At 44.1% G+C, this 24,931-nt stretch overlaps 1 protein-coding gene across 2 annotated transcripts in view; it reads right to left on the bottom strand.

The window, feature by feature from the left end:
* Nucleotides 1–24,931, bottom strand: part of sav (salvador) — an 80,546-nt gene that overhangs the window by 12,274 nt on the left and 43,341 nt on the right. Inside the window, exon 3 of one of the 2 annotated variants that reach the window (XM_068356271.1) lies at nt 149–1,548. In XM_068356271.1, the coding sequence (XP_068212372.1) occupies nt 149–1,458 (1,310 nt within the window). In that variant the 5' untranslated portion in view covers nt 1,459–1,548. Of the gene's footprint in view, nt 1–118; nt 1,549–24,931 lie in introns of both variants that reach the window. The other variant, XM_068356282.1, reaches the window with a different exon arrangement.

The raw sequence follows: 24,931 nt of genomic DNA, 5'->3' as shown, positions 1-24,931 counted from the left end.
CACAGATATAAAGACTAAATCAACCACATTCTAAAAAAAAAGGCACTAAAAATTGTCCCCACAAAGCTGCCACAGTAAGCAAATAAAAAAATTGAAGAAAAACCACATGGACCCATACTATGTTTCAAAAAAACTGCATTAGTCCTACACTTTAGATTCAAACAAGTTGTCTGCATTCAATATTTGTTGTTTTAAATGATCTGGAGTAGAAGCACTTTCATTGGAGGGGCAGTCATCATTAATTTCTGTTATTGTTACACCACTCCCATAAACACCCGATCCATGAGTAGGTAGGTTCATTTGCTGCATTCGTCTCTCAATTTCACGAGTGAGAGCTATACGATACATTTCATAGCTCATGACAATTCCATGAAGTTCCTGTTTAAAAAGTCTATTGAGCATTGCTTGGTAACTATCAAGTTCTGGGAGTCTGAATAATTCCCATCGTAATTTGTGATCATGTTCAGGGGATGCTTGGGAATACACATGTAGCCAGTATGGAATTTCTTCATGCAAATAAGGCGAAGCAGGCATTAGAGACAAAGGCTGACGGAACTCGGTATGGTGGGGAATAGGCAAGGGTCTATGTGATGCCAAGTCATTTTCCTCAGGGATTCTTGTCAGATACTGCTGAGCACAAGGGTGCTCATACTGTGCTCGTCGAGTTATATGATTTACATAGTAGACACCATGTTCCAAGGATTCTATACGTTCCCACCCCGCTGGCAATCCTTCCTTCTCCAGTGGGTGTGACCAATGTGTGGTCTTTGTATTATGATCAATGTAATATTTACGGCCTCGCAAAGTATAGTCCACAGACCAACCAGGCGGCAGGGGAAGCTCTTGTTCTAAACGGGGAGAAGGAGGCTGTGGTGATCCACTACCTATGTGTGTTGAAGATTGGGATAACTTTTGTCTTTGTTGTGGCTGTTGTTGCTTTTGACCAGGTTGTATCATAAAGGAAAAACTAACACCCTGAGTTGGCTGGTCTACAGATGCCCGAGGACCATAGAGTATTTGGTCAAGGCTGCGTTGAGACCCGGTATAATGATTCACGTAAGTGTGATTAAATAAGGCTGGGGATGAAGGCGCCTGTTGTTTTAACATGCCATCTAAACTTCCTCGGCTACCAAGATAGAGGCCACCAACACGCTGGGTAACCTCTCCTATGTTGGGAGTGTATTTTCCTTCGGTTCCTCCATGAGACATCCCATTTAGTGGTGTCCTAGACCCAGTTGAATATCTGTTTACTAACAAAGAAGCATTGTGAGAAGGTGGATTACTGCTGCTAACGTAAGGTGGGGTGACAGTGCTTTTCCTTTTCTTTACATCATTCTGACCAGGGTTTGGCCACACATTTATGATAGGAACCCCTGATGGAGATTCCTTCTTGATGTACTTTCCAGCCAAGCTGTCACAACTTGCCGTCGAGTCTTTCTTACGGGAACTGGAAAGCATGGTGTCAACAAAGAAAGGTGCACTAGAGATCCTGACGCCGCAATCTCAATCAATCCATGTCCCAAGATGCCTTACCTTGTCATCGCCAAACTGAAAGAGACATGTGCTATTAGGCTCTCCTATATCAAAAGTGAACAAACAAGGTAGTAAACAAGAGCTTGTTTTCTTGCAAATTTGTACAACCTGTCTGAATAAATGGTTCAATGTACTGCACATGCAAAATCAATTATGGATGTCAGCAAAAACAAAAGCATATAAAATGCAGTCAGTGACATACTGCTCTACAAATGAAAAAAAAATATGTGCTAGTATAGAACTTTCTGAGTAAATAATTTCTACTACCGTATCTCTAAAATATGTGAATAAAAATAATCATTGTGATAACTGAATGCAGTCATGCATAATTCTGGCTTTTACAAAAGCATGCATAGATGTAACTGTCGGCAGTTCTTTCCAAAAATTGCTTCGGATCAACAAACCTCACAGTTACAATGCAGTTGAATGGAATACATCCAAATACAGTAGTTATGTTTACCAATAATAGAAAAAAAGCAGCCCTGAATATGCTTTTTTATTGACAAATTCTGAAAATGCTTATACATCAACCTCAACTGTACTTTTCATGAAGTCTTGATATCATAAGTTACCAAACTCTTCTTGACTTGTTGATGGCCTTGAAAAGAAATATGTAGCTCAATGACACAATTACACTGTACGCTAATGTGTAAAAATACAGTAAGCTTCAAAAAGAATGTTAAAGAAATATACATAGGTTTTCCTAACATTTTCAAAGTTCTAACGTCATTTCGTTCTTCTTACGGTAATGGTGGGCAATTCAAAAAAATATCTATAACTATGTATGGCACTTGGCATAGAATATATACAGTAGTATTTCATAAAAATATTTTGTAAAGTAGTTTTGTAGACAGGGGATCTCTCAAAATGGTGCATATTATTTAAACATAGTAAGTAAAATGGTATCTTTATTATAAAATAAATTCTATAAATATAATTACAGTACCTGGTAGTTACATATATATAGCTTAATCCCGCGTTTTGTCGCGCGCACAGCAGAAATTCAAATTTCGCGGCAATCACCGCCAGGTGATTAGGTGGTCATACATGAGTGCCATCTCTCATAGGTAACTGGAACCATTCCCAATATTCCTCAGAAATTCCATGCCCCTGCTTTCAGAGGGGAGGAGGGAGGGCCCTTTTATATATGTAACTACCAGGTAAGTATATTTAAAAATTTATTTTATAATAAAAATACCATTTTTAAATATGTAACTTCCCTGGTAGTTACATATATATAGCTGATTGACACCATTAGTGGCGGGTCGAAAACCCTATCCCACCGGGTATTCGTATAATTATTAATAGCTACAAATTAGTAGTACCAATAATTTGGTTCTTACCTGATAAGGAAGCTGGCTTTATAGTTATCCTGCCTCATTTGCCTGCATTCCTTGAGAGACTCAGCGATCCACCCAGGGAACTGTAAAAGTCTCTGTGGGGCGGCCACAAGGTCCTCGACCTTAGCGTGGCTAGACCTCCACCCTTACAATCCTGGCATAGCCATGGACAATGATTCCGACCACCTACTCAGAAAAACTAAAAACACACACCATAAAAACTAACTTGACTTGCATCCCTGATTGTGGAAGGCTGCAGCAACCTTCACAGACAACCTGTGAAAACAAGTACAAGAAAAAGGCAAGGGTATATAATAAAAAAGGTTATAGGGAAAAGGCAGCAGACCCTTCTCCAACTATGACGCCGGAGGTAACATATGTACCCAGGGAGCAATAATCTTCATATTGGGTCTGGACATCTTTAAGATAACAGTCTGCGAAGATTGATTTACTCCGCCAGAAAGTAGCCTCCAAAATTGACTTCATTGACTTATTGTGCTTGTAAGCCATAGAAGTCGCTACAGCTCTAACCTCATGTGGTTTTACCTTAAGGATTGGGAAACTTTTTTCCTCACAATTCTGGTGAGCTTCCCTTATCAAATCCTTAATAAAAAAAGCCAGGGAATTCTTTGATAAAGGCAAAGAGGGCTTTTAAACTGAGCACCAGAGGTTGTCTGCTTGTCCTCTCAGGTTTTTGGATGCGTGAAGATAAAATTTCAGAGCTCTCACTGGACAAAGGCCTCTCTCCTTCTCCCGTTCAACTAAGTGAGATAGCCCTGGAATGGTAAAAGATCTTGGCCAAGGTCGAGAAGGATTCTCGTTCTTGGTGAGAAAGCCTAGCTGAAGGGAGCAAACTGCATTGTCTCCATTAAAGCCCATCTTCTTGCTGATGGCTTGTAATTCTCCTACTCTTTTGGCTGTAGCCAATGCAACTAGGAATAGAGTATTTTTGGTAAGATCCTTCCAAGAAGCCTTGTCAAGAGGTTCATACGTGCTTGAGGTCAAAAAGGCTAGGACTACATCCAGGTTCCAAGAGGGGGTTGGGTTGTCCTTTCTCTTAGCGGTCTCAAAAAATCTAATGAGATCCAAGAGATCCTTGTTACCTGACACATCAATGTGTCTGTTTAAAAGACGGAGGCTAGCAAGCTGCGGTAACCCTTGATGGTAGAAACAGCCAACTTTTCTTTCGTTCGCAAATGCAACAGAAAATCTGCTATTTGGGCTATAAAGGTGCTGGTAGAGGAAAATTTGTTAGTCTTGCACCATTCTCTAAAACACGTCCCACTTAGATTGGTAAACCTTAACTGTGGACGTCCTCCTAGCTCTCGCGATAGCTCGTGCAGCCTTCCTTGAAAAGCCATTCGCTCTTGCCAGCTTTTCGATAGTCGAAAGGCAGTCAAATTGAGAGCGGGGAGATTCTGATGGTACCTCTCCAAGTGTGGCTGTTTGAGTAGATCGCTCCGACTTGGTAACGTTCTGGGGGTATCTACCAGCCACTCCATCACTTCTGCAACCCAAGGTCTCATGGGCTAAAACGGAGCTATCAGGGTCGTGCGGGCATTGTGCGACTCCCTGAACTTTTTCAGGACTCTGTCCAGGATCTTGAATGGTGGTAAAGCGTTCACGTTTAGTCCTTCCCAGTCCAAGAGAAAACCGTCCACCGCAGATGCTTCCTGGTCTGGGACTGGAGAGCAATACACTGTTAACCTCTTTGTCATCTGTGTAGTGAAGAGGTCTATCAAGGGTTGACCCCACAGAATCCAAAGGCTGGTGCACACCTCGTGATGTAGGGTCCACTCTGTAGTTAGAACTTGTCTTCCTCTGCTGAGAAGGTCCGCCCTGACGTTCTTTCCCCTTCTATGACGCGAGTTATCAGGGTTATGTCCCTCGCTTTCGCCCATATTAGTAGATCTCTCGCAGCCTCGTAAAGTGAGTCTGAACAATAGCCTCCCTGCTTCTTGATGTGGGCCAACGCTGTGGTGTTGTCTGCGTTGACCTGAACTAATTTCCCTTGGACTTCCTCCTGAAAGTGCATTAGTGCTAGGTGAATGGCCACTAGCTTCTTGATGTTTATGTGCCATTCCCTCTGAGACTCTTCCCAAAGACCCGATATCTCGGCCTTCCCCAGTGTTGCATCCCACCCCATGTCTGAGGCGTCTGAATACAACACTAGGTCGAGGTTCCTCTGATAAAGTTTGAGGCCTTCCAGGAGATTGTTGGCATCGTCCCACCAACTCAAGTGATTCCTGATCCCCAAAGGAATCGGCATCCACTCTTCTAGACCTTGACCTCTCATCCAAAATTTTGCAAGATGGAATTGAAGAGGCCGTAAATGAAGTCTCCCCAGGGATACGAACTGCTTGATCGAAGAGAGAGTACCCAGTAGACTCATCCATTCTCTTACCGAGCAGGACCGTATATCTACGAAGTGACGCACCTTTTCTAGGCAACCTAGAAAGCGTTTCGGGGCTGGAAAAGCCCGAAAAACCACTGACTGAATCCTCATCCCCAGGCAGATGATGTTTTGCGAGGGTGTCATTTGAGATTTGGCCAGATTACCACCAGACCTAGCTGTTGCGTCAAAGACATTGTAAGCTGAAGACCCTCCAGACACTTTTCTTGCGAACTGGCTCTGATTAGCCAATCGTCCAGGTACATTGAAGTCTGTACTCCCTTCAGATGTAGCAAGCGAGCCACGTTGGCAACCACTCGGGTGAAAACGTAGGGAGCCGTGCTCAATCCAAAACAGAGTGCTTTGAACTGATAAATAGTTTCTTGGAACACGAATCTCAGAAATTTTCTGTAGTTTGGGTGGATTGGGACATGGAAAAACGCATCCTGCAGAACTAATGACACCATCCAGTATCCTTGTCTGGTGCCTGCTAGGACTGACACAGAAGACTCCATGGTAAACTTGACTTGCTTATGAACTTGTTCAGAGGACTTAAGTCCAGAACAGATCTCCAACCCGGCCCCCCGAGTTTTCCAGTATCCTTGTCTGGTGCCTGCTGGGACTGACACAGAAGCCTCCATGATAAACTTGACTTGCTTATGAACTTGTTCAAAGAACTTACGTCCAGAACAGGTCTCCAACACCCTGAGTTCTTCGGAACTAGAAAAAGTCTGTTGTAAAATCCCTCTGATGAGGGGACTTCTACCACTTCTATTGCTACTTTTGACAGCATCTGGTTAACCTGCTCTTGAAGAGCTGCTGCCAGAAGTGGAATACTTGTGTCTGGAGATTGAGTTCACTTTTTGGGTTCCGGTTGCTGTTTGGGGTTACGAAGTTGCCCTCCAGCAGCCATTCTCTGTCCTCTTTCAGACAAGCTCTCCCACGAAAGGGCTGACGCGTGGGAGGAGCTTCCTTCTCCTTTCTGGCTAAAAGGTTAGTCGGAAGCACTTCCTCGCAGTCCTTTGTAATCAGATCTTGCGTTGCTTGTGCGTAATAGCTGCCGATTAGTCCTTCACTAGCTCTGAAGGGAAGAGGAACTTGGTCAAGGGAGCATACAAGCGTTCTGCTCTCTGAGCGAGAGTCAATCCTGATGACAGGAAAAAAAAACAGCATAGCTCTTTCTCAATAAAACCTGCTGTGAAAAAGGGTTGTGAGTTCGACCGACACGTCCCTCACGGCTTATCTAGACAGGCAAAAAGGTACATCCGTGTCTCGTTCTTATCATCTGTGGCGTTTGCGAGGACTCCTAGAGTCCAATCCATCAAGCTGAAGACCTCGATTGTTCTGAAGATGCCCTTCAGCAAGTGATCCATCTCTGACGTGGACCACATCACCTTAGCCTTATTCATGGTTGAACTACGTGAGGCGTCAACGAAAAGGAGAAGTCTCCTTGGGAGGAGGTAGGAACTTCCAAACCGAGAACCTCCTCAGTCTTGTACCACACACAGGATCTAGAAGCCAATCTCGTAGAGGGAAAGGAAAAGGTTGTCCTTCCTTGTTCTTTCTCTTGAGAATCCAATCGTTCAGAGTCGAAACAGACCTCTAGACCGATCTGGCTAACACTGTTACCTTGAAAGAGGAAGATTCCTGGGGTCTACCCTTCAAAAACTGCGAGGGCGGATTCCGAGGTACAGCCTGCTTTAAAGTCCTCGGGATATAAGTCCGCCAGAACTGCAAGTAATCTTTAAGATCTGCTGCATGAAGAGTTTTCTGCATTTCCTCCTCTGAGATCTATCCTGGCATACTTGATAAGGAAGCTGGCTTCATAGGTTTTAATGCCTCATTTGCTTTCATTCCTTGAGAGACTCAGCATGGGGCAGCCACATCCTCTAAAGGGTTAGCAATCTCAGAAGGAGAACGAGTGGGAGAAAACACATGCCTCGCCTTGCAAACTTGCATCCCGCATGCATTCAGCATGCTGCGTCCAGCATGCTGCTACTGTTGTGAGCTTCCTCTGTTTGCGACTTGTAAACGTCAACAGGGACGTAATGGACCGTTGAAGCTCTGACAGGCATGATGCTGCGTCAAGCATGCTGTGAGGGAGTGTCCTTGCCGCCTCTCGAAACGCGTCCAAATTGCTGCGTAGCTCGCGCACGTTCTTACCACGAGAGATCGCTCGGGACTAAGATATTCGCGATCCTAACGCGGGGGAGCGTCCTGCTCGTGTGCGTACAGCATGCGTTCAGCTCGCTTGCATCCAGCATGCTGCATGCGTCAAGCATGCTGTGAGGGAGTGTCAAAATCCTTGCCGCCTCCCGTAACGCGTCCAGATTGCTGCGAGGGAGCGTCCATGAGCGCTGCAGCTAGCGTGTGTTCTTGCCGCAAGAGCACGCTTTGAACTATGACGTTCGCGATCCTGACGCGGAGAAGCGGCCCGCTCGCATGCGTCCAGTATGCGGCGAGGAAGCATCCTGCTCGCGCGAGTCCAGCATGCGTCGCGCATGCTGTGAGGGAGCGTCAAGATCTATGCTGCCTCCCGAAACGCGTCCAGATCGCTGTGAGGGAGCAATCTCGACACTCAGTTCCATGACGAGCAACTCTCTTCTTGTCTAGCAGGAAGGGAAAACGTAAAACGCCAGCCTCGTCTGGGAGCTACGTCAACCGACGTCAAGGATAACACTTTTACCTTGCCTTTCCAATGGCGAGGGTGAGCGTACTGGAATGCGTCAACAGGATCGCTCGAGGGGACGTCCGTTCGCTGATCAAGGTCTGACATCTCCCTTCGCCTTTCGACTTTCCATCTCCCAGGGGTTGGGGAGCATGGAAGAGGTGCCGGGCTAAGAGTATGACGGACACGAACAGACGCACACTCCACTGCACTGTGTCATGCTTACGAGCCACTGAACACTAGCACTTTTAACTATTTCACTTTAGACCATAAAAGTACCTGCCCCTTGCGAGAGATTATACTCTTTCGCCAAGGGCTAGAAAGAAAATACAATAGGCTATCTGATTAATATTAGTATTCTCAAAATTGAAATATTAAATAACGATACAAAGTATTGTGAAACTATAACGATCGTCAAGAGTACTACGTAGCGTAAATTGACTATACGCTCGTGAAATCTCTATATGAATAAAAAATTAACTAAAGGAATTATACTAATAGGACAAATATATACTTAAAAATATATTTTTCTACAATATAAAAATTAAAATACTTATGCTTAGTAAGTTAGTATTTTTACATTTCTTGCAAGAAAAAGAAAATAATTCACATATTTGCAAGTCATACTACGTAGATTACGTCACAAGATTGTGACGTCATAGCGATGGTGGACTGATTTCCTTGAAGGCATTCATATCTCGCCCTGCTAAGAGTTTACGTCACATGATTGTGATGTCATAATGTTTTTCCTTCCATTATATCTGTAAGAGTTGTTCGTTAGTTAATAAAGTAAGGGGAAAAAATTCTTTGATCCTATCCATTTAAATCTTACGAACATAGAAAAGAAAACAAAATGATATTTTGATTATAAAATAAATTTTTGAATATACTTACCCGATGAATATATAATAGCTGACGTCTCCGACGGCTCGACAGATTCCAAAAACTCGCGAGCGATCGCCATGAAGGTTGCGGGTGTGCCCACCAGCGCCGACTATCGGCCAGATACCGCATATACTTGTAAACAGCTCCAGTTTTTCTCAGTCCCCTAGGTCTCTATCGGGGAGGAAGGGAGGGCCTTTAATTTATATATTCACCGGGTAAGTATATTCAAAAATTTATTTTATAATCAAAATATCATTTTTAAATATTAAACTTAGCCGGTGAATATATAATAGTTGATTCACACCCATGGTGGTGGGTAGAGACCAGTATTAATACAATAAAGGCGTATATGCTTAGAGTTTTTGACAATTATATCATAACAAAACCCAATTAAATATAGGTACCTGGTAAGGAAGCTGACTCTGACGATTACTCTGCCTTATTAGTCCGCTTTCCTCACGAAGCCCAGCCATCCTCTCAGGATGCTGAAAGACTCCCAGGAGCTGTTATATCCAGGGCGACCACCCATACAACAGGACCTCATCAAAACCCTTAATCTGGGCGCTCTCAAGAAACGACATTTGACCACCCGCCAAATCAAAAAGGATGCGAAAGACTTCTCAGCCTTCCGTACAACCCAAGATTAAAAACATTTCAAGAGAAGATTAAAAGGATATTGGGATTAAGGGAATGTAGTGGTAGAACCCTCACCCACTACTGCACTCGCTGCAACGAATGGACCCAGTGTGTAGCAGTCCTCATAAAGAGTCTGGACGTCTTTTAAGTAAAATGAAGCGAACACCGACTTGCTCCTCCAAAAGGTCGCGTCCATAATACTTCGCAGAGATCTGTTTTGCTTAAAAGCCACGGAAGTTGCTATCGCTCTTACTTCGTGCGTCTTGACCTTAATTAAACAACGATCTTTTTCACTTAAGTGAGAATGAGCCTCTCGGATTAAAAATCTAATAAAATACGATAAAGCATTTTTAGACATAGGCAATGAGGGCTTCTTAACAGAGCACCATAAGGCCTCAGATCCACCTCGTAAGGATCTGGTACGAGCTAAATAGAACTTAAGAGCTCTAACTGGACACCGTACTCTTTCAACCTCGTTGCCTACGATCTCTGATAGGCAAGGTATATCAAAAGATTTAGGTCAAGGACGAGAAGGCAGTTCATTTTTGGCCAAGAAACCAAGCTGAAGCGAACATGTAGCTTTATCTGTAGAGAAGCCGATGTTTTTACTAAAGGCATGGATCTCACTGACCCTTTTAGCCGAAGCCAAGCTCACCAAAAAAAGCGTCTTGAGGGTGAGATCCTTCAGGGAGGCTGAATGTAATGGCTCAAACCTGTCGGACATTAGGAACCTTAGGACCACGTCTAAGTTCCACCCAGGAGTTGCCATACGACGCTCCTTAGAGGTCTCGAAGGACTTAAGGAGATCTTTATTATTGGACAGATCTAAGCCTCTATGTCTGAACACAGAAGCCAACATGCTCCTGTAGCCCTTAATAGTGGGAGCAGAGAGGGAGCGAACATTTCTCAGATGCAGGAGAAAGTCTGCAATTTGGGCTACAGAGGTACTGGAAGAGGAAATGGATGATGACTTGCACCAGTCACTAAAGACCTCCCACTTCAACTGGTAGACCTTGATGGTAGATGCTCTCCTAGCCCTCGCAATCGCTCTGGCTGCCTCCTTCGAAAATCCTCGAGCTCTTGCGAGTCTTTCGATAGTCTGAAGGCAGTCAGACGAAGCGCGGGGAGGCTTTGATGAAGACTCCTTACGAGGGGCTGCCGTAAGAGATCCATCCTTAAAGGCAGACTCCTTGGAACGTCTACCAGCCATTGAAGTACCTCTGTGAACCACTCTCTCGCGGGCCAGAGTGGAGCAACCAATGTCAACCTGGTCCCTTTGTGAGAGGTGAACTTCTGCAGCACTTTGTTTAGGATCTTGAAAGGTGGAAAGGCATAAACGTCCAGGTGAGACCAGTCCAGCAGGAAAGCGTCTATGTGGGCTGCCTCTGGATCTGGAACTGGAAAGCAGTAAGTCGAGAGCCTCTTTGTCAGAGAAGTCGCAAAAAGATCTATGGTGGGTTGACCCCATGTCATCCATAGCTTCTCGCACACAGTCTTATGCAACGTCCACTCCATGGAGATGACTTGTCCTCTTCTGCTGAGGCCGTCCGCCAAGACATTCATTTTTCCTTGCACAAATCTCGCCAAAGGAGAGATGTTACTTGCATTAAATGGAGTTCCTTCTGATCCGTGGATCAAAGACCCGAGCATTCCAGACTGTCCAGTGGAGCTCCCTAACCCAAATCCGATGCATCTGAATACAACACATGGTTTGGGTTCTTGATCGCAAGAGAAAGACCTTCTCGAAGTCTGATGTTGCTGTCCCACCAAGTCAGACATGTCTAGACTGAGTTGGAGATTGGGAAAGAGATACTCTCTAAGCCCTTCTCCTTGTTCCAATGGTTTAGGTGAAATTGGAGAGGGCATAGGTTGAGTCTCCCCAGAGAGATAAACTACTCCCACGAGGCTAGTTCAAACTCTTACAGAGCAACTGTTTTTCTCTTGCAAGTGAAGGACTTTTAACAGAGCTTGTTCCATTCTTGTGGGAGACGAAAAGGCCCGAAAAATCAGACACTGTATCTCCATTCCCAAATAAAGAATAGTCTGGGATGGGGTACTGTAAGTTACGACTTCTCTACGTTCACTATGAGACCTAGCTCCTTGGTTAGGTCTAATGTCCATTAGAGGCTCTCCAGACAGCGATATAATGACGACGCCCTGATTAGCCAGTCGTCAAAATAAAGGGAGGCTCTGAATCCTCAAAAAATGTAGAAAGCTTGCTACATTTTGCAAGGGCCTTGTAAAAACAAGAGGAGCAGGAATGAGGCCGAAGTACAGTGCTCGACATTGGTACATTACTTTCCCGTCCACAAACCTCAGATGTTGTTGAAAGTTTGGATGAATCGGGATGTGGAAGTATGCATCCTGAAGGTCGAGAGAGACCATCCAGTCGCCTTCCCTTACTGCTGCCAAGACAGATTTGGTAGTCTTCATCGTGAAGTTTGTCTTGACAATGAACACATTGAGCGCACTTACATCTTAAGTACTCCTGCAGTGAACGTGGCTGCCAGATCATTGGAGCCATCCCTGATAGCCTTGTTCCTGCAGAGAACGTGGCTGTCAGATCATTGGAGCCATCCCTGATAGCCTTGTTCATGCATGACATAATTGTACAGCAATACATTGACAGCTGGAGAGACCTTCTTACTTAAGGCTCCCAGGGACCAATCCAACAAATAAAAACTTCAAACGCTCGAAAAACTCCTAACAGGAGATGGTCTAGCTCTGAAGCCGACCATAAAATCTTGGAGCGTCTCATGGCCAGGCGACGGGGAGAGTCTATGAGGCTTGAGAAGTCTCCCTGGGAAGAGGCAGGAACTCCCAAGCCGAGAACTTCTCCCGTGTCATACCAGACGCTCGCTCTATAAGCCAGTTTAAAAGGAGGGAAAGCAAAGGCTGTCTCCCCCAAACTCCTCCTGGTGATCAACCAGTCGCCTAGCAAACGTAAAGCTCTCTTAGAAGAGCGAGAGAGCACTAGCTTAGAAAACAACGGCTTGGAAGTAGCTAGGCCTAGCGTAAACTCTGACGAAGGCGAACGAGGAGCAGCAGTTACAAAATGGTCCGGACAAAGATCCTTAAAAATCAGCATGATTTTTTTAAAGTCCATAGAGGGCTGAGCAGCTTTAGGTTCCTCTCCGTCTGACAAAGTCCCCAAAGGAATATCAGTAGGAGGAGGATCAGCAACTTCCTCATCTGAAGGAACCTCGTCCGACAATTGCCGAGTCTCATGAAAAGGAGAGACCTGCCGCGGCGGCAACGCTTGACAGGCAACGACAACAAGCAAAGGAGCAGCAGTAGCAGTAGAGGAAGCGACGTCACGCCGCTGCTGAAAGGACTGAAATCCTTGTGACTGACCAACAACAACAACTGAAGTTGATTGACGCTCGACGTCACGTCGGAACTGCCTTGACTGCATAGACTGAGCAGGTAAAACAACCTTCGACTGCGGTGATTGACGCTCAACGTCAAGTCGAGGCAACTGAGCCGGTTGGCGAACGTCCGGTCGGGGCTGCGGCGGCAGCGGCTGAACGTCAACACGAGACTGCGGCAGCGGCTGAACGTCAACACGAGACTGCGGCAGCGGCTGAAAGTCAACACGAGACTGCAGCCAGGGAGGATCCATGTCACGTGACCGACGTGAAAAACTACTGACATTACGTTTCAAAGTACAAGAAACGTCAGCACTAACGTCAAACGGACGAGTAAATGCTCGTTTGGGCGGCTGACGGCCAGAGTCTCGTTAAGCGTAACGGCGACTCGAAATCGAAGGTTCATCGTGAACCTGCTCAACGTCATACTTCTCCATAAGGGAGGCAAGCTTAGTCTGCATGTCCTGCAGGACAACCCATTTAGGATCAACGGGAGTCGGAACGGGCCGAGACGACGGTAACGTCTGTGTTGGCAAAACATTGCCTTTACCGCGACCCTCGGACCCCGTGTTACGCTTGCGTTTAATAGGCGAAACAGTCTTCCGACGACTGCAAAGGGTCAGAGCTGTCCCAATGGCCACAGCCAGGACGCTGGACCTGTCCTGAAGGGACTGACTTTCGCTTCAAGGGTCTAGAAACCTTGCGCCAAGGTTTCTTTTGCGAAAAGTCTTCGGATGACGAGGAGAACACAGTCTCACCCGTCTTATGGTAAGGGCGATCTTGACGAGAAACGTCCGATACCAAAGAGGGAACGTCTGTACGTTGGTTAAAGCCTCTCGTCCCCTTAAGTCCTACGACATTACTTCTCCCTGGTGCAGGAGAGCCTGAAAGAGGTCTCGGACTAGGGGAGCGACAAGCACGAACAAACGAACCCTCCGCAACACAGAACATGTTTTAAGCACTTACTTCACTGATATCGTATTTTTCAATAATTTCACATTAGGCATGAATAAAACTGATTTCTACCTGAAGCACGCAATTCTCCCTTACATCAAAAGGTTATAATTGCGAAATGAGTCGTATAATGTAAGCACATTAGTACAAAATGAAACACACATGCAAAAATCAGTAAACATATATATCGAATAAAACGGAAATATATAAAGTTAAAAAGGATCAGTGACTGGGGAGGAGACTAAACACTAGTACTACGTTTTCAATCTCTCACCGTACAGTGCCTTGGGACGAGAATAAAAACTAAAAAAGTTTTATCCTCTCTCCCCGTACAGAGACTTGGGACGAGAGTAAAAAACTGAATCGAGAACAACGTTACTCGCTCCCAAACTCCTTGTACAGAGACTTGGGACGAGAATAAAGATCGGATCGTTCTCTCTTTCTCTCTCTCTCTCTCTCTCTCTTGTCACACACAAGAGAATTGCCCACTCACCCTTCGTCAATAAACAGGTTATTTGACCAAAGGAAAAAACTGAAAGGACTAAGAAATTGAAAATTAACAAGTTCCTTTAAATTAGTATCTAAAACACTTCAGTTTGAAAGAAGAATGAACAAAACGTCAAAATCGATTTACTCTTTCTGCAAAGTGAAACCGTGATTCTCTCTTTCTCTATCGTAACGATAGAGCGCAAACTGCTTAGCATAAATAAACCAAACGTTAGTTCATCTTTGAAAAAAACAGCACGAAGACTATTCAAAGAATATATTTCTTAAAATATTTTCTAAAAAATATTCATTTCATAACTCTTACAGAGCAATTGATTTAAACTTATCCCTTTTACCCCCACCATAAGGTTAAATTTCGAGCACATTTTGCTATATAATTTTTTTAAATTGCTCTAAAAAGCTTAATTTTTGTCCTAGAGAGGTCAGGTTGGTCTCATTCTTTTGGAAAATGCCTGAAGTTTCTCGTAAAATTATCGAAAATATGTAATTAACAGTGTTTTGCAAGAACGTACCGGTACGTCCTTTGGGGGTGAAAGGGTTAACAAAAATAAAAGTTGAATGGGCTCAACGTTGTTTAACTTCGTTTTCCAAGTTAGGACCGCCTACAAGGAATAGGTAACGGCCACATATAAACAAAACATAAAATTTATCTTGATGTTTAGTATACATGGAAAGCTAATCGAAGAGGCCTAATAAAGGCGGGTGAGATATAAAATAAATAGAGGAAAATCTATAAATATCAACAATAATTTATAACGTGATAAAATAATTACTAAGAGCCTTAAACACACTTCCGTACACTGAGGGAAGGGTCGGCCATCTTTACTCAATGGAAAAACCAGAGATAAAAAAAAAAAAAAAAAAAAAGCAAGGGCAAAACACTTTTCCGCTCCTTTCAAAAGCATTTCTTTTGAAGATAGTATTGAATAATCCAACACGGCGAAAGCAATAAAACCAAAACCAAGTACTTCACCAATTCGGTAGAAAACTCGAGGTCATAAAGCGAGTGGAACCAACTTGTCGACAAGACCGACAGAGAAGAACTGGAGCTGTTTACAAGTATATGCGGTATCTGGCCGATAGTCGGCGCTGGTGGGCACACCCGCAACCTTCATGGCGATCGCTCGCGAGTTTTTGGAATCTGTCGAGCCGTCGGAGACGTCAGCTATTATATATTCACCGGCTAAGTTTAATATTTAAAATACACACATACCTTCTGCTACATACTGTGTGGGCATCAAGAGCAGCTTGGAAGCCAGTCTAGCCCTACAAACAAATTATAACAACAGAGGAGCCATCTTGAAAATCAAGTTAAATTAAACTGTCCAAGTTGGACCAACAAAAAACTATCTATTTGTGTGAAAAAGTTAAATCCAATATCTTTGATAGTCGAAAGGCAGTTAGCGAAAGCCATAAACAATAAACAATGGGTACTTCACCAAATTTGTAGACAAAGCAAACCCACAATGAAACGAATTTCCGACGTGTTGACTCGATCAACAGCAGGGAATTTCTGAGGAATATTGGGAATGGTTCCAGTTACCTATGAGAGATGGCACTCATGTATGACCACCTACTCACCTGGCGGTGATTGCCGCGAAATCTGAATTTCTGCCGTGCGCGCGGCGAAACACGGGATTAAGCTATATATATATATATATATATATATATATATATATATATATATATATATATATATATATATATATATATATATATATATATATATATATATATATATATATATGTAACTACCAGGGAAGTTACATATTTAAAAACATTGTTTATTACAATAAATTGAATAACTTTGACTTTCCCTGGCTATAAAAACCAGAGTTCTTTAAGATAGCGTTATGTCTTCAGTTAACCAGGTACTGATAGTTGGTAATGATAGGTGGCTCAAGGGGAAAAGCCGCACTCACCTGCCTGTCGCATAATAGCTACATTTGTCCTTAGGCCTCTGATTGAGACGAGTGGATGAAGAGGGAAATTTCATTTAAGGTTTCCAGCTTGTAAACCAAGAAAAATACAAATGCAGCCGAAAGTTTTTGATTTACGGCAATGCATATACAAATCTTTCATCCTTTTAAATAGAGATTCACTCATTGTTAGGAAGAACTCCCCTAGAACCAAACTAGGTTACAGGTATTTTTCTTTCTTCGACATGTCATCCTTTCCGGTCATGTACAAGAGTGAGGAAGGTGACTCCAACGACCTCTTGACAGGTAATCATAAGGATGTAGAAAAGATATAGAAAAATGGTATTTTTATTATAAAAAAATTTCTTAAATATACTTGCTGCCAAGACAGTAGGTGGTCATACATGAGCGCTATCTCACCTAGTCCTTTTATATATGTAACTACCAGATAAGTATATTTAGAAATTTACTTTATAATAAAAATACCATTTTTAAATATGTAACTTCCCTGGTAGTTACATATATATAGCTGATTGACACCATCGGTGGTGGGTCGAAAACCTCATCCCATTGGGAAATTCTTATTATTATTAATATCTACAATTTGTAGTACAGTACTAACAATCTGGTTCTTACCTGATAAGGAAGCTGGCTTCATAATTGCTCAGCCTCATTTCGCCTGCATTCCTTGAGAAACTCAGCGATCCACTCAGGGGGCTGTAAAAGTCTCTTAGGGCTGCCACAAGGTCCTCGACCTCTAGCGTGGCTAGACAACCACCCTTGCAAACCTGGCATAGCCAAGGATACTGAATCTGACCACCTACTCCAAAGTTAAAAAAAAAAAAAACAATAAAAAAAGTAACTTGTGTTGCATCCCAGACTGTGGAAGGTTGCGATAACCTTCACAGACAACCTGTGAACACAAATACAAGAAAAAAGACAAGGGTATAATAATAGATTATAGGGTAGAGGTAGTAGACCCTTCTCCAACTACGACGCCAGAGGTAACGTAAGGACCCAGGGAACAGCAATCCTCATACTGGGTTTGTACATCTTTGAGATAATAGTCTGCGAAGACTGATTTACTTCGCCAAAATGTGGCCTCTAAAATAGACTTCATAGATTTATTATGCTTGTAGGCCATAGAGGTTGCAACAGCTCTAACCTCATGCGGTTTCACCTTGAGAATTGGGAAAATCCTTTCTTCACAATTCTGGTGAGCTTCTCTTATCAAGTCCTTGATGAAGAAAGCTAGAGCATTCTTGGATAATGGTAAAGAGGGTTTTTTAACAGAACACCAGAGGTTGTCTGTTTGTCCTCTTGGACATGTGTAGATAGAATTTAAGAGCTCTTACTGGACAAAGGCCTCTCTCCTTCTCTCGCCCAACTAAGTGAGATAGCCCTGGGATGTTAAAAGATCTAGGCCAAGGTCGAGAAGGATTCTCATTTATAGCGAGAAAGCCAAGCTGGAGGGAGTAAATAGCATTGTCTCCATTAAAGCCAACCCTCTTGCTGGTGGCTTGTAACTCCCCTACCCTTTTTGCTGTAGCCAAAGCAACCAGGAACAGAGTCTTTTTGGTAAGATCCCTCCAGTATGCCTTGTCCAAGGGTTCAAACCTACTTGAGGTTAAAAAGGCCAGAACTACATCCAAGTTCCAAGAGGGGGTTGGATTGTCCTTCCTCTTAGTCGTCTCGAAAGATCTAATGAGATCAGAAAGATCCTTATCACCTGACATGTCAATGTTACGGTGACGGAAGAAGCTAGCATGCTGCGGTAACCCTTGATGGTAGCCACAGCTAGCTTCTCTTTAGTAAGCAGATATAATAAAAAATCTGCTATATTGGCTATAGAGGTACTGGTGGAGGAAAGCTTGTTATTCCTGCACCATCCTCTAAATATGTCCAACTTGGATTGGTAAACCCTGATAGTGGATGTCCTTCTAGCTCTGGCAATAGCACGTGCAGCCTCCCTTGAAAAACCTATCGCTCTTGCCAGCTATTTGATAGTCGAAAGGCAGTCAGATTGAGAGTGAGGAGATTTTGGTGGTATCTCTCCAAATGAGGCTGTTTGAGTAGATCTCTCCGATTGGGTAATATTCTGAGGATATCTACAAGCCACTCTGTTATCTCTGCAAACCAAGGTCTCGTGGGCCAAAATGGAGCTATCAGAGTCATGTGGACGTTGGGTGATTCCCTGAATTTCTGTCTAGGGTCTTGAATGGAGGAAAAGCGTACACTTCTAGGTTCTCCCAATTCAGAAGAAAAGCGTCTACTGCGGCTGCTTCCTGGTCTGGGACTGGAGAGCAAAATACCGGCAACCTTTTTGTCATTTGTGTGGCGAAGAGGTCTATTGAGGGTTGACCCCACAACATCCAAAGGTTGGTGCACACCTCGTGATGCAGGGTCCACTCTGTGGTTAGAACTTGTCTCTTTCTGCTGAGAAGATCCGCCCTGACGTTCTTCTCCCCCTCTATGAAGCGAGTAATCCGGGTTATGTCTCTCGCTTCTGCCCAGAGGAGTGAGTCTCTCGCAACCTCGTAAAGTGAAGTCGAATGAGTGTCTCCTTGCTTTTTTATATAAGCCAACACAGTGGTGTTGTCTGCGTTGATCTGAACCCCTCTTCCTCGGACTTCCTTCTGGAAATGAATGAGGGATAGGTGAATGGCCACTAGCTCTTTGAGATTTATATACCATTTCTTCTGTAACTCTGACCACAGACCTGATATTTCGGCCTTCCCGAGTGTTGCACCCCACCCCATGTCTGAGGCATCGGAGTACAACACTAGGTCGGGGTTCTTTTGATACAGATCGAGCCCTTCCTGGAACCTGTTGATATTGTCCCACCATTCCAAGTGATTCCTGATCATTAGAGGGATCGGCATCCACTTTTCCAAACTTTGTCAGATGAAACTGTAGAGGACGTCGATGAAGTCTTCCCAATGATACAAACTGTTCAATTTATGATAGGGTGCCTAGGAGACTCATCCAATCTCTCACCGAGCATGACCGTAAGTCTAGAAAGTGATGTACTTTTGTTAGGCAGTCTAGAATACGTTTCGGGGCTGGAAAAGCCCGAAAAACTGCTGAGTGAATCCTCATCCCCAAATAAATAATATTCTGTGAGGGTATTAGGTGAGATTTGGAAAGATTTAACATCAGACCTAACTGTTGAGTTAAGGTGATTGTCATTCGGAGAGACTCCAGACACTTTACTTGCGATTCCGCTCTGAGTAGCCAGTCGTCCAGATATAAAGAAATCCTTATTCCCTTTAGGTGAAGCCAGCGAGCCATGTTGGACATTAATCGGGTAAAAACGTAGGGAGCCGTGCTTAGTTCAAAACAGAGCGCTCTGAACTGATACGTGGTCTTGAGGAACACGAACCTTAGAAACTTCCTGTGGTCCGGGTGTATCGGGATATGGAAATACACATCGTGCAGATCCAATGACACCATCCAGTCTCCCTGTCTGGTGCCTGCAAGGACTGACGCTGAAGTTTCAATGGCAAACTATTCTTTGCTGATGAACTTGTTCAAAGGACTGACGTCCAAAACAGGTCTCCAACCCCCCGAGCTTTTTGGAACTAGGAAAAGCCTGTTGTAAAACCCCTCCGAGGAAGTGTCCTCTACCACTTATATGGCTGATTTTGATAGCATAAGGTTCACTTGATCTTGAAGAGCTGCTGCCTTGTTCCCTGAGTGGGTCTTTGATAACTCTAAGGGTATCGACGACATGGGACGCATATTCAGGAAGGGGATCTTGTATCCCTCCTTGAGGACCTTAATCGTCCAGGAGTCCGCCCCCTTTGGCTCCACTTCCGCCAAGAGTGTGAGAGCCTGGCTCCCACTAGTGTCTGGAGACAGCATGTCTCACTTTTTTTATTTGTTCTGCTGTCTTGGGAACCTGCGAGCTTGACCTCCGGAAGCAATTCTTTGAGGTCCCCTCGTAGGGGCTCTCCCACGAAAGGGCTGACGAGTGGGAGGAGACTCCTTTTGTTTCCTTGATGAAAAACTAATTGGAAGAACTTTGCTAGCAGTTCTAGAGATCAGGTCCAGAGTAACTTGTTCTGACAGAGCTGCCGACAAATCCTTCACTAATTCCGGAGGGAAAAGATGATCCCCCAAAGGAGCAAATAAAAGTTCAGATTTCTGAGCAGAGGACAAACTTGCAGATAAGAAGGAACAAAGTGTGGCCCTCTTTTTAAGAATTCCTGCCGTGAAAAGGGCGGAAAGTTTGATGGAACTATCCCTCACAGCCTTATCCAGACAGGCTATCAGATGCATCCGAGCCTCGTTCCTTGGGTCTGTGGCCTCTGCGAGAGCTCCGAGAGTCCAGTCCATAAGGCTGAAGACTTCTATTGTCCTAAAAATGCCCTTCAGCAAATGGTCCATCTCAGAAGTGGACCACATAATCTTCGACTTGCTCATGGCTGACCTACGTGAGGCATCAACAAGTCTGGAGAAGTCTCCCTGGGAAGAGGCAGGAACTCCCAAACCGAGAACTTCCCCAGTCTCATACCACACACTAGATCTGGAGGCCAGTCTAGTAGGTGGAATGGAAAAGGCGGGCTTCCCTAGATCCTTTCTCTTGGAAGTCCATTGGTTGAGAGTTGAGAAAGCTCTCTTAACCGATCTAGCAATAACCATTTTCTTGAAGGAGGATGGTTTTCGGGGTCTGCCCTTAAAAAACTGGGAGGGCAGGATCTGAGGCCTAGGCTGAGTAAAGTCCACTGGATACAGTGATGTTAGAACCGTCAGTAACTTTTTAAGGTCAGCTGCATGCAGCGTATCCTGGGATTCCTCCTCTAAAACTTCGGCTAAGGGAATGTCGATCTCCTGAGTCGAATGGGTAGGAGACAAAACCACCTCATCTTGTCGATTATCGTCCTCCAGAAAAATCTCATTATGCTGTGATGGAACATCGTGCAAGATTCCAGCCAGTTGCGAGGAAGCGTCACACTTGCGTCCCGCATGTCTCGAGGGAGAGTCATGTTCAAGTGCTTCCAGCATAAGTCCATCATGCTGCAAGGAAGCGTCAACATAGCGACCCGCATGCTGCGAGGGTAAGTCCTGCTCGCGTGCGTCTAGCGTGCGTCCCGCATGCTGAATGTTTACATCGTGACGCGAGGAAGCGTTAGCTGCGCGTCCAGTATGTCGCGAAGGAGAGACAACTGCTAGTCTATCATGCTGCGGGGACAAGTCCTGAATGCATGCGTCCAGCATACATCCAGTCTGCTGCATGCGTCCAAGTTTGCATGTAAGCTTCCAGCGTGCTGCATGCGTCCAGCATGCCGTGAGGGAGCATCCAGAACCTTGTCGCTTCCCGTAACGCGTCCCGATCACTGCGAGGGAGCGTTGCTGAGCGCAAGAATAATTCGCTGTCCGATAACGTCTTGGTTCGCGGCAGCTCCTTTCCTCGGTCTGTTGATGTCCTTCAGTTCTTTTTTACGAGACTCCTCTGTTCGAGACTTGTATGAGTCAAACAGAGACGTAATCGACCTCTTCAGCTCTGACAGATCTGACACTTAAGGCGCGTCCTGCGCGTGTCCAGACTACTGCGAAGGAGCGTCACGATTCTTATCGTTAGCTGAACTGTATAACGATCGCTGCAAGGGAGCGTCAACCGTTGTCGGGTGACCACCAGGGGAAAGTCCTTGCAACATCTCCCAATCTGGGGGAGGGGGAAAAGCGTGCACAGAAGTAAAATGAGCACCCTCTTCCTCCGACGAACTATGTGCCTTATGCGACTGTTTTGGCACTGGCACGTCGTCTACCGAAAGAAAAACTTCCGGCGAGCTCCAGTTACTGCAGGATGGTTTAGCAGGAGACATACATCTCTTGAGCGGCCTTGAGAGAAGCAGTTGATGCCAACCACGTTGCGGTTTTGCGTCATCCGACGAGGACGAACACTTTCTTACCTCGCCTTTCCTGTGGCGAGGGGGAGCGTCCTGGGAAGCGTCAACAGGATCGCTCGAGGGGACGTCCGTTCGCTGATCAAGGTCTGGCATATCCTTTCGCCTTTCGACATTCTTTCTCCCAGGGGTTGGTGAGCATGGAAGAGGTCCCGGACTGGGATTATGACAGACACGAACGGACGCACCCTCCACTTCACTATCACTATTCACAAGCTTGCTTTGCAAGCCACGCACTGCACCCCACAGAACTTCTTTTTACGAAGTCAGGGAACGAACCTGTGCACCTAAGGCTGAAATAGCAGCCATCACATCCTTTAAAGAAGGTTCACTTACCTCCGACACCATAGCGGGGTCTGGAACTACTGCCTTAGGATCAGGAATAGGAATATTAAAATGATGTACTGTACATTAGTAGGAATATAACTATCAGACGATCTATTTGAAAGAATTCTGGTAGATCTAGCTCTTCTAATCCTATCCTTCTCTAGTCGCTTAACATAGCGATCAAACTCATTCCACTCTTTATCAGACAAAGACCGACATTCAAGACATCTGTTACTAAAAGTACATACCTGCCCTCTGCAACCATTACATATTGAGTGAGGATCAACAGAGGCCTTGGGCATACGAGTCTAGCATCCTCTAACACACCTTCTTATTATAGAGTCAGCCATTTTGTAATCAGAAAAAAGTCCAGGTAAAAAATCCAACAAAGTCTATCTAAACTGTAGTGAAAAGTCAAAAGAATATCCAAAAACAAGCAGCGAAAGCCATTAACATTAATCAAACAAAAGGTACTTCACCAAACTGTAGATAAAGTAATATCAGCGAAACGAATTTCCTAGGTGTTTGACTCGATCAACTGCGGTTAATTTCTGAGGAATGTTGGGAATGGTTCCAGTTACCTATGAGAGATGGCGCTCATATATGACCACCTACTGTCATGGCGGCGATTGCCGCAAAATTTGAATTTCTGCAGTGCGCGCGACGAAACGCGGGATTTAAAGCTATATATATGGTACTACCAGGGAAGTTACATATTCAAAAATTGGCCCCTGTATTGCGTACATAAATGCCTTCCCCGTATGGATTGGTTCCAAGTCTTATGCAACTCCTGTTGATCATTTTTCTTCAATAATAACTTCTTTTTCTTCTTAGAATTAGCAACATCTGAAAAATCTAATGATGACTAGGGAGATGATGAGAAAAACTAAAAGGAGGAGTGCACATGCTTCTTGCCAGTCTTCTTTGTGGTCGACACCTTAGAAACCATGGAAAACACTTCCAGACAGAAAGTGACCACAGGGATCCCTTCAAAAGTAGCAGCAACAACAGCAGTAGGTGCCACAACCTTCAGTGATTCCATGAGAGAAGCACAACTTGGAAAGACACTGCATGGTTAGCCTTAGAAGTTGTGGAAGAAAACAAAAAAAATAAAAACTTTCTTCGGCCGATGGAGAACGAACAATGCCCAAGAAGTCATTTCTTTAGGTTCAGGTTATCGTCATAAAGCTACACATAGTGAGGGGATGACTGCAAACAGTCATATCCCTCTCTCAAGGATAATGAGATCAATGGTAAGTTTGCACATAAACTCGTAATGTATTTGCAGCTTATCCAGAAAATAACTAATACCCTTGTACTTTCCATTAACTTATCTAGGTTTACCCAAACACAACAGTCCATCTGCACACGATCCATTTATCTAGAAATAGAAAGCAGCCCAACCGCACAGTATCGATTTACGTATCTAGAAAGAGAAAACAGCCAATCTGCACATAATGCATTTATTTAGAAAGAGAAAGCAGCCCATCTGCACATTATTCATTCATCTAGAAAGAGAGAGCAAAAGAGATTAGAATAGCCAAAACTTGAGACAGTGTGTGTGTGTGTGTGTGTGTGTGTGTGTGTGTGTGTGTGTGTGTGTGTGTGTGTGTGTGTGTGTGTGTGTACTACTTCCGGCCAAAGTCAAAAGTGAGTGTCTGGCTGACTTGAGAGGTGGAGAGTGCTTTCCCCTCATCTGTCACTACCAATAACTACCTAATTGAATTTTTAACGGTTAATCAAGCTTCGTTAAATTCATATTCCAATTGAAGAATGATGTATTTGAGTAAAAACAAACATGATCTTGAAATCAAATGCATAAGTACTCTGCCAAAAGAAACCTGGTTCTTTAGAATAAGAGAGACTGTTTTTCATTGAATTATCATTATTAGTAGTAGAAATAGTAGCTAAACTGAAACCCTAGTTGGAAAAGCAGGATACTATAAACCCAATGACTCCAACAGCCCAGTGAGGAAATGAAATAAGAAAACATAAAATATTTGCGCCTGAGTGTATCCTCAGGCAAGAGAACTTTAACCCAAGAAATTAGAAGACCATGGTACAGATGCTATGGAACTATCCAAGACTAATGATCACAGATCATTTTATACTGAGACAGCCTATAGGTAATGATAAATTGCCTGGAAGGGTTATTCCAACATACTGGAGCCCTAATGGCTGCTGATTAGGATGTAAAAAATTATTTAGGAAAAGGCAAAGCAGTAGCAAGAATGATAAGATCATTCATGAAAATTGAATGAAGTCTTCCTAAAAGCCAGTAATGTATGGGTTAATGCCCCAATATGGGGATGATGCTTTCAGCCTACCACTGTGGTAAGCTGTATTACATGTACTATGCTGTGTTCCTTTGACCTAAGACTGTAAATGCTTTTAATCTTTTACATGTCCTCTCTGGTTGTTCAAGTACTCCACCCTTTCTCTTTCCAAATTTCTGTCCCCTCCTTTCAAAATGAATCCTTAAAAGATGTGGAA

This window comes from Palaemon carinicauda, chromosome 2 (assembly GCF_036898095.1).
Source record: "Palaemon carinicauda isolate YSFRI2023 chromosome 2, ASM3689809v2, whole genome shotgun sequence".
Lineage (NCBI taxonomy): Eukaryota > Metazoa > Arthropoda > Malacostraca > Decapoda > Palaemonidae > Palaemon > Palaemon carinicauda.
This window is presented reverse-complemented; position numbering and strand designations above follow the sequence as displayed.